Here is a 10939-nt window from a genome sequence, read left to right as displayed (position 1 = left end):
AAGGGCGTGGCCACTTGAGTGACAGGTGGATTGCCGCTGCTGTCACCACCATCGAGCTAGGTGGGCGTGGTTTCAACAACCAGCTCCCGCCTCTTTGCCCATCTTCGATTATCATCATCGTTCGGTGACGCACTGCCAAGATGGCGACGGCCGAGTCCGCCCACTTTTGAGCTTCAAAAACTCTCTTCGGAACCCTACGGGTGACGTCACGGGCACTAGGTACATGTTTTTATACAGTCTATGGTTCAAATACACAAAAATGCTGGAAAATCAAAGAATTTGTTGGACCTGAAGGATTTTTCTGAAGCAAAGCAGGCAGTTTAACTGTTCAGGACAAACAAGGGACTCATGAACAGCTATCACTAAACAAAAAAACACAGCTGTGGATCATTCAGCTAACAAGATTCTGCAAGGTGTATGCAAACTTTTGACTTCAACTTTGTTTAATTAGTATAATACTCCCATACTTACAATCTTAAACTGTGATCTTAGTCCATCATAAAAATATTAAATTACAGTATTACATGTTAATAAAGATTTCAAAAGTTAGTTTAGTTATTTACAAGTTTCCTTGAGTTTAATTCGATTCAATTCAAGTTTATTTACATAGCGCTTTTCACATTTCAAAGCAGCTTCACATAACATTTATGCTTCAGTGTTACAAACAGGAAGTATTCTGTTATTGGTCAGAGTTAAAGCATCATCCATATGGCAGTAATATATAACGGTTAGTAAACATCATGTAATCAGTTAAACACACACAATGAACATTTTAGGAAGTGACTTCAGCTTATGATCGTAATGATTACAATATAAGATGCATTTAGTCCAGAACATTTCGGTAATATATATTAGCAAAAAGAAACATGGCTGACCTCCTTTCTTGAGTTTGAACAGAGGAGTTCCTCCTTCCACTTTGCCTCCGTCAGGAACCAGCAGCTCCTCGATGACTCCTGCAGCTGGAGAGGGAACCTGCACCGACGTCTGCAGCACAGACACAACTCACCTTAACTCAACACCACACACACACACACACACACACACACACACATCTCTCACTCTCTCTCTCTCTCTCTCTCTCTCACACACACACACACACTCTCTCTCTCTCACACACACACACACACGTAGCATCTAACAAACGCAGCAGAGGTTTTTGTGACGTTTGCACCTAGTTTTAAGGATTTCGCTCGGGCTACAACTACTAATTCAAAAAATTGCGAATAAACAAATAGTGGGAAAAATTTATTTTTATTATAATTGACTAGTCAGAATATCAATCAGAAGAAGAGGACAGCAAACATTTTGATCAAAACAATATTGTTAAACATCAAATTTAGGTTTAAAATGAACCATAACTGAAACTTGAAGTAAATATATCAGCACAAATTATGTTTGTATATGAACTTTCTACACTGAACAAAATTATAAACGCAACACTTTAGCATGCCAATTGCACGCTCCCTCAAAACTTGCGACATCTGTGGCATTGTGCTGTGTGATAAAACTGCACATTTTAGAGTGGCCTTTTATTGTGGCCAGCCTAAGGCACACCTGTGCAATAATCATGCTGTCTAATCAGCATCTTGATATGCCACACCTGTGAGGTGGATGGATTATCTCGGCAAAGGAGAAGTGCTCACTAACACAGATTTAGACAGATTTGTGAACAATATTTGAGAGAAATAGGCCTTTTGTGTACGTAGAAAAAGTCTTAGATCTTTGAGTTCAGCTCATGACAAATGGGGGCAAAAACAAAAGTGTTGCGTTTATAATTTTGTTCAGTGTATATGGTACATACTATTCGGTTAAGGTCATCCAGGTATTTTTCACCTACTGTTTTTTTGAATACTATGAATTTAGATATTCAACTCTTTTTGTGTGCTGTTTTTCACATACTGTATAATATGGATGTCAATTTCAGATGTGGCGACATTGTTCCTGCAGATACCCCTCTTAGTTTGTGGTTTACAACCATCGTGCTGTGCTCAAACTGAAGGTTTTTAGGTACATTTTTGTACACAATGTTTGGAATAGAATATATAGACTTAAATTGTGCACACTGTTATTTTGAGCACACTGGGCATGAAAATGTGATTAATCAATTTAGAGAACAATTATTACTTAAACCCTATTTAGCTAACTACTTGTCAGATTAAACTGCATACATTTCCAAAATCGAGTTTTGATCCACAAACTAAACCCAAGGTCTTACATCCTTGAGGTTCAATAACAATTCCAGTCCAGTGTTCGGGATGATATTAAGGAAGCCCTGTTGTATTATGACAGATTTAGCGTCATGTTCACCAGACGAGTTTCTTAGGGGTAGCTGAAATAGGACACGTTCTCACTATCAAAAACAGCCAGGTGTCCAGAGACATGTTATTACAGGTTGAACTATTTTCAGCTTGACACATTTTAATGCAATGCTCAGACAGTGAGATGCTACTAGGGCTGTCAAAATGACTGAAAAACTAAATTCGAATTTTCTACTTAAATATTACCAAAATTCAAATTATATTCGAATTTAAAAGGCATAATTTCAGTTAGGGGGAAAAAAGCTTTTGGCTTCTCTCCTGAGGCCACAAGGGGGCTCATCGGTCAAAATATTATGCATGTTTCTTCAAAGCATAATAAAATAACACGACTATCTTTGAAAAAAAGTGCATAATGTTTAAAATAATATTTATAAACCATATATAATTAATAAAGTTGCTTAAACAATTAGAAAAAAAAAAACAGCACCATGCATGTATGTATAGTTTAATACAAAGGACCAAAAACCAGTCACAAAGAGTAAGCTACTTTCTTCATTTAAAAACATGAGAGACAGTGGGATGGGGGAAAACCGCCATAACGTCATGTTTTTTAAAAGTTGAACTTACATTAATTTCTAAACATGCGGCTCTCTTGTGCGAGACACGAGTGCAACAGTGATAGATGTCCCTCTAGAAAATGTGATAAAAATGTGATAAATATGCGTTCTGTGTGAACGGCTTGGTTTCAGTTTTGACGTAAACAACATCTTCTCCACACTGATGCTCTCGTTTCCCGCAATATATTGAATGAACAACGTAGCAGCGTCTAGTGGGTTCAACTGGATAGGCTAACAAAAGCATTAAAATGCAATCAATGACACTTACATCGTCATCGCATCTCGTGCACCGCTGATAAGGCTGCCTGACGGCTGACGCAGACCTTAAATGGATTTAGCAAACGTGGATTTATTTTTTATTTTTTTAATTCGACGAATATTCGAAATTCAAAATTTTTTTTTTTTACAGCCCTAGACGCGCGTCTGATGATCGTGTACACAGATCAACAATTAAACTCCAAGTTACAACTTTCAGCCTTGCAGTATTTATAGAAATCCCTGATTAAGATTAAAAAAAAGTGTGCTTCTTACCTTATCGGTCTCAATTTCACAGACGACCTCATCTTCAGAGACTGTGTCTCCAACAGCTAAAGACACACAGAACAGGGTTAACGGGGTCCAATGAGGCGCGACGTCTGTCCTGCACACCTGATGAACTCATCTTACCTTTCTCCCACCTGACGTCTCCCTCTGTGACAGACTCGGCAAACGCTGGTGTTTTCACTGTAATAACTTCATTCCCTGCAATCGCAGAAGACAGTTAATGTGGAAGTTGTGTGCTGTGCAACTGTAGAAAGGTGTTAACCAACAGAGAGCTTTCTAGAGTGTTTACACCACTGAATGGGGTACATCTAAGACACTTTTAAAACCAAGTAAAGAAAATGTAAGGACTAAATCGAAGGGAACACAATAAGTTCTATAAATGTCTAAATGAGATGCATCAGCAACACCTCAAATTTTGAAAATACAACTTGCAACAGATGTCCATTACATTTCATTCATTTTAGAAAAGACCATTTTGATCACACTGCAAAAAAAGTGAATGTATCTTTTTCTCAGTATTTTTGTCTTTTTTCCAGGGCAAACGTCTAAAGATTCTTAAACCAAGATGCCTTTACTGGAGAAGCAAAATCACACAAGAAGTCTTGTTTTCTGAGAAATCGATCAAAATGAAGTGAAGAGTTTGATTAAAACAAGAACAAATATCTAACAATGGGGTCAGAAAAATCAACACGATTCCAATGGAAAAAAGCTTTCATAACCTATTCACAGATACTGTATATGTTCTTATTTTAATCAAACTCGCTTCATATAATCATACATTATTTTCTGGGAAATTGAACAAGGCTTTAATCTTTATTTTGCATCTGAAATAAAAGTATCTTGATTTAAGTTATGTTTAGATATTTGTACTGGAAAACAAGACAAAAAATACTGGGGAAGATATTTTTATTATTTTATTATTATTGTATGCAACATTTAATGCCACGACTTTATGAAGAATTTGTGCTCCAAGTAGACTATATAAAGACTTTTTAAGGCCTTATGCAAATTAATACTTTTTAAGATCAGCAGAAACCCAGCTGGACATGATCAAACATAATACCAAATATAGAAAAGAAAAGTAGAAAGGAAACTTGTTTAATTGCTAACTGATTTTTTTTTTGTCTCTGCAGTCCGCAGTGTACACATGCATGCATTTTACAGTTAAAGTTTTAAGTTTACACAGAAACTACTCTCTTTTTCCAATGTTTGTTCAAGTACTTTCAATTTGTTGAAATGCTACACATATTTTATTACATAGAGAGTTTTATTATCGGAGCTGAACATGAAATAAGCAGCAGACTGAGATGTTTATTTCAGCAATACAATCAGCAGTGTCAGCGCTATGAAATGTGACTTATGACTAAACAATAAAGAAAGGCCACAAAATCAAGACTTGTGTGTATCAGTGATGCCTGACCCTGACCTTCAACAGACAAGTGACCTTAAAGAAGTGAAGGAATTGTGTTGATGCTGTACGCTACAAACAATAAACTGTGAAGGGAATGGCACACAGTCTTATCAAAGTAATGCAAAACTGCTGCTGCTGCTGCTGCTGTGCACCACTCTTTAGCACCAGCATTTGACCAGAGCTTATTTCAGAGATGCAGAGCATGAGTGGATACGTACTGTGAGCGGCTGAGGTGTTGAAGTATCCGATTTGATAGACGCTCGACCGGGTCTCACACGTCCTGAACATCAACAGCACACATCATCATCTCAACACAATCCAGCAGGGATGCAACGATATCAAAATCTCACCATACGATATTATCGTGATATGAAGTCCATTTTTTTTGCACATTTTGAAGTTAAATGATTCTATCTAATGCACTTTGAGAGTTCAAAATTAAGAGTTGCAACCCATGTTCTTAACTAAGAAAACTTAAGTCAGTGAACTGACTTGTTCCTGAAATTTAAAGGGGACTCAACCCTCTTTTTATTTGTGGTATACTGTCTCAGTCTAAATTACATTCACACTGGGGTTTTAGGAAGCCAAACAAATTATAATAATAATAATAATAATAACAACAGTAATAGCCATATGTTGCAAAACAACTGCACTGCAAAACAACTGAAAATTAATACCTCATAGGTATATTATTTTAGCTTTACACTACAGTAGGGAAATTACAATACTTCTTTCCTAATTTCTACACTTGAAAGAGATATTTTGAATTCGGACTGCATTTAAACCGCTAGCTGTCAGCAATTCATTCTGCACTTTAAGCTTTTATTTTGACGGAAAACTCCAGCTTCAGTGAAAACATGCTCAGAAAAACACGTCTCACTACAAATCTAGTGAAACGCTGTAATCATCTGCCGTGAAAATAAAGCCTAACTGGTGTCTGTTGCATTCCCAAACGCACGCTAAACTCACAGCACGTGAAATAAAGGAGTTGACTGCATTCATTTAGTGTGAACGAGTCGTTCTGAGACGCAGGTAACACCGGATCACGAGCTGATCGTCTGAACGAAGTGTGCGCTTCGCTTTGAAACAGACTTGATGAAGAGATGAAGCATATTGTGCTTTCGGTTTGAGTTCATTTGACAGATACTGTGCCAAAGCATAATGGCCCAAAACACAACTTTAAAGACCTTTAATGTTAGAATAAGAAGTAGGGTTGTGACGGTGAGGAAATTTTCCCACCGGTTAATCAACGTGTGACAACACCGGTAATACCGGTATCACCGTTGGGGTGGGAGGGGGGTGTTAGTTCGTTTGAGTTTCCCTCTTTTCTCAGCTTTCAAATGGCTTGTAAAAGTGCCGTGCGCATTTTACTTTCACTTTCGAATTTGCTGCAATTGAATTGCCACAATTCGGTGTCAAGCTATTTTTCCATTTGAGTTTTCCCTCTTTTCCTCAGATTTCTTGGCTTTCAAAAAGCTTGAAAAAGCGCCGTGCGCGTTTTACTTTCACTTTCAAATTAGGGGCAATTCGGCATTGATTCAATTCAAGCAACAACAACGTCAAACTCAGAACTTTTATTAACAAAACGAATAAAAATACACCATATATGCCTAATAAAATAACAAATTACTTAGGCTACACAAAGTTTAAATAGGTATATAAAACTGAAAATCAGCAAACACTGTGGAACCAAATAAATAAGAAACAGAACGTTTATTAGCAAAACAAATAAGAAAGCTTGGAGGCACGGCATATACACCTTGATGTAAAATAAAATAAATAAAATACACAAAGTTTAAAGTTCAGTCGGCTCGACTCACTCTCCTCACGTGATAAATAAAATCTGACTCCTGCTCAGAACCTGTCGTTCGCGCATGGTTCGGCACGCTGCATTGAGTGTTTAGTTTTTAAAAGTGTCTGTCCTCTACCTGAACTAGGCTAAATTATTTTTGTTACTATAAAAAAATAAAAACGACGGTGGGGGGCGGTGCCGCGATAGGCAAATGACGTAACCGGGGTTGCGGCTTAACACCGGTATAACCAAAAACACCGTCTATCGCAGCAAGCCTAATAAGAAGTATACATATATTTTAAAAACTACAGTTTTTGCCCAGAAGGCCTATCGTTTCATATCGTCATGTGACCACGATAATATCGAGATCGAGATATCACAATATTGATAATATCGTTACATCCCTACAATCCAGTCAGATCTTTGATTTTGTATCTGTGGGAACACCATGACCGAGGACGAGTCTAGAGACGTCAGAGATACTTACGGGCTGTTCTTGAAGGTGACACACTGACTCGCTGTTATACCTGGAGGAAAAAGGAGACACAGGAACATCAAATCATGTTTGTTTGCACTGTCAGAGAAAGAACGATACGAGACTGTTAAAACCTATGACATGCAACGCAGAAGAAATATCCTCAACTATCTCACAACTCACCTGAAGCAGCCCGTCTTGCGAGAACACTGTTACCCTAGATAGAAGAACAAGACCACACCAGTGCATCACTGAGCAGAAGAAGCAAAAACAAGCAGCAAAACAAACAGCAGGAACTTTTGACAAACAACAGCATCTGGCTGACTTTGATTCACACCTGTAATACCTCAGATGTGCCACTGTACTGTATGTTTACATCAAACGCACTGAAGAAGACGCTATGTGAAGTCTTACATACACACACATGGTAATTTAACGCTCTAGAGTATTTTATCTACAGTAGGGAACCGAGCGAAGACCTTTGAGTTTTTGCCTAAATAAAAGTCTGGTTTAATTGGATCTCTAAAATTGCAAAAATTATGAGAGGAAATGCATTACTGTTTTATATTTATATTTACATTTAGTCATTTTGCAGACGCTTTTATCCAAAGCGACTTACAATTGGGTGATACATAAAGCGATTCTTCTTAAAGAGGCAAACAAACACAGGAAGTGCTTATAATACCAAGTTTCTAGACATTGTTCAAATAGGTACAAGCTAGAAAGAGAAGGAATAAATAAAGAGAGAGAATTTTTTTTTTATATATATATTAAAATTGAATATTCAATGTGATAAATAATACTTTCACATTTTATTGTTTTCATATTAAATGCTATAGTAAATCTAATACTGATATAGGCATTAGCAAAACCACCAAGAGTGCTATTGTACTGAATATCATCACGGTTTTAATTTGACTGTTGTGCTCTTCCTCCACGTTCATTTAGGACTTTATTTGACAAAGCAATCCAATGATTTGTTTTAACTGTGCTCAGCTTTTTTTTCTTTTTTAACAAATAGATGAATTTTAAGCAAGGACATTAGGAATATGACGAACTAAGAGGAAGGATCTTAACATGTTATAGTTTAACATACACCAGCTGTCATGCTGCCACTAACTACTAATCAATCGCACTCTGTAGCAGTGCAGACAAACATGAAGGCAAATCTTTAGCCCACAAACACAAGCACTGCTACATCGCTGCATCTGACAGACAGACAGGCCCGTGCTGAAGGCATGTACAGGCTGCAGTGACAGTCAGGCACACATGTGAGTCACGTGATCCATCTATGTCCAAGTCTGACAGGGTCTACAGGTCAACGGGACGTTAGGAAGACCAATGGGGCAGCTGGGAGGACTTCGACAACTACTAAATGAAGCAGATAAATGTATTACCCTTCAGTATTCTTAAAAAAAGTTTGGTAAATTATAGCTGTGGCTCAGTCTTAGTTCTCATCTACATAAATGTCTTTCCCAATGCCACAATTGTATTGTAAAGTGCTATAGAATAGTGGCGATTTATTACAGATATATAAAAATACAGTTCAATTACATTATTGCAAATAAGATGTATGAAATGTTGAAATTAAACACACTTATTTTAAATATCAATACTGAGAAAAAATGAATGACTGACAGATATTATGAAAATGACCTACAGTATATTATTGTCCACTTATTGGGAAGCGGTGCTAATTTCAGCTATAGCCAGAGATCTCAGAAGATTGTCTGTAAACGTTCGGATACTTAACGCACTCTCAGATAATAAAAGTCCTTTTTGTTTATCACTTCTAATAGTCTTTCCCCCCTTTATTACTTTATACTTGCTTGCATGTTTTGAAGCTATATTTATTTGGTTACAACCGTTTTGATTTATTTTTAATCTGTAATAATTTTTTAAAGTAGCCTGCTTATATAATTTAATAAAAATGCACAAACTAAATTGGATATAATCGTGACGCATCGTGATATCGAATCAAGAAACCAGTGACGATTCACACCCCTAGAAATTATGGCACATTAATTGCCCTGGCAGATATTAAAAATACTGATGATAATGTCACTTTGCAAAATGCAAACAGTGGAGGTGATGCAGAGAATCAGTAAAGCAGAGTATGACAGACAGCACACATAAAAACAAACACACGCTCATAACAGCAAACATGAATATCAGCAGCCTGTTATTATTATGTAAACAACAGCTTTTATTGTGGATGCGATTAATCGCGATTAATCGTTTGACAGCACTAGCTGACACATGCACAGTAAAGGAGAATATGACAGCACACACAAAACAAACACACCAGCGTAACACACGACAGCCAACAGGAGTATTAGCAGTGCTTTAGGCCTGTTATTATTCTCTGGGAGTGACAGCTCGATCACGTGATCACTTTGACAGCAGACCTCACTCATGTACAGCGTGTATTTAAAGCTCGAGGAGCACATCATAACGAGCAGCTGGTGTAGATGTGATTAATATGATGTAAACTCTCTCTCTCTCTCTCTCTCTCGGTGTGTTCTGCTGAGAGTGTCCTGCTGCCCTTGGGCCCGCGGCCTACTGCTCCGCGCCATTCCGCTGACGGTTAACGGTCTCCTCGACACTCCGCGGCACACACACCAGTCACACACACGTTACCTGCCGCAGGGCGCTGATCGAGCGGCCGAGGCTCCAGGTGAGACAGCGGGAACGGGATAACATGTCGTCTTGGTGGACCGCACACACTGCAGCTCTCACAGCACAGCACCGAAAACAGCGCCGCCGCCAACCGGAAACCGAGCGGAGCATACCATGATGAACCAGAGAGGGGTGAATGGAATGTACCATTGATTTGCCACTGGTTTTACTCTTTTTTTTCCGTTTGTATTGCTATCTTTAGAACAAGCAACGTACAAGGGCAATAGCATAAATCGCATCAAAATAATTATAATAATAAACAAAGACAATTAAACAAAAAATAAAAAAATAGGAAAGGCAATAAGAAAATCACATGTCCATAACACGTACAAATAATTACAAATTATTCAAATAATAGATTTAAGGCTTTAAAATAATTTACAGGGTTTTTTTTCACTGCCCATTTACATTTGTGGATAAATAATTTTCCATTGGCCTATAATGAGTAAATTCAGTATATACCAAATTTTGAAGTCAACATTATACTTAAATATTGTATATATATATATATATATAAAACTGTACTCATTTACATTTAGCTTACATTTAGCCGACGCTTTTATCCAACGCGATCCATAAGTGTGAAAAAAGCCATTCGTCAAGGATCCAACAATATTCGTAATATACAAAATTAAAATTGACTGACGACTGGATTATTTCTGCAAGTTCTTTATGCAATAGTGCTGCATTAAATGCAATGTAGCTAAACCCCGTGCATAGAATTCAAAATGAATATACATATGAATCAATATAAGACGACTGTAATTCATTAAAATACAGTCTACATTTCATAATACTACATGTGCACTAGATACTTTTGTGTACTAAGCACACTGTATGTTTTAGGCCTATACTATTTATAATTTCCAATTTCTTTTTAGTAATAATGCAATTTCCTATACAGAATAGAATGCCAATAATAAAATATTGTAATGCATTGTAATTTACGACTTTCATTGTACCATATGTGTAACACATCTTCATAAATAGGCTACTGTCCTGCTGGTTCACGTCTATGACTGTATGTAATTTATATTTATATTGTAATTTAGAACACAAATCTTACATCTAGCTTTAAGAAAATGTAACCACAGACATTGTTTTGCTCACTCACTCACACACACACACACACACACACACACACACACACACTCACACACACAC

The 10939-nt window shown here is 37.2% G+C and overlaps 1 protein-coding gene across 1 annotated transcript in view; it reads right to left on the bottom strand.

Annotated features, from left to right (window-relative positions):
* The window catches only part of LOC107702243 (dihydrolipoyllysine-residue succinyltransferase component of 2-oxoglutarate dehydrogenase complex, mitochondrial-like), a 30844-nt gene extending 20960 nt beyond the window's left edge, over positions 1-9884 (bottom strand). Inside the window, exons 1-7 of the mRNA XM_016504496.1 lie at positions 9737-9884; positions 7280-7313; positions 7109-7148; positions 5048-5109; positions 3542-3616; positions 3407-3462; positions 876-984 (exon numbers count right to left, since the gene is read on the bottom strand). Of these exons, the coding sequence (XP_016359982.1) occupies positions 876-984; positions 3407-3462; positions 3542-3616; positions 5048-5109; positions 7109-7148; positions 7280-7313; positions 9737-9799 (439 nt within the window). The 5' untranslated portion in view covers positions 9800-9884. The remainder of the gene's footprint in view (positions 1-875; positions 985-3406; positions 3463-3541; positions 3617-5047; positions 5110-7108; positions 7149-7279; positions 7314-9736) is intronic.
* Between the last annotated feature and the right edge of the window lie 1055 nt (positions 9885-10939).

The sequence above is a fragment of the Sinocyclocheilus anshuiensis genome, unplaced genomic scaffold (assembly GCF_001515605.1).
Source record: "Sinocyclocheilus anshuiensis isolate Anshui unplaced genomic scaffold, SAMN03320099.WGS_v1.1 scaffold598, whole genome shotgun sequence".
NCBI lineage: Eukaryota > Metazoa > Chordata > Actinopteri > Cypriniformes > Cyprinidae > Sinocyclocheilus > Sinocyclocheilus anshuiensis.
This window is presented reverse-complemented; position numbering and strand designations above follow the sequence as displayed.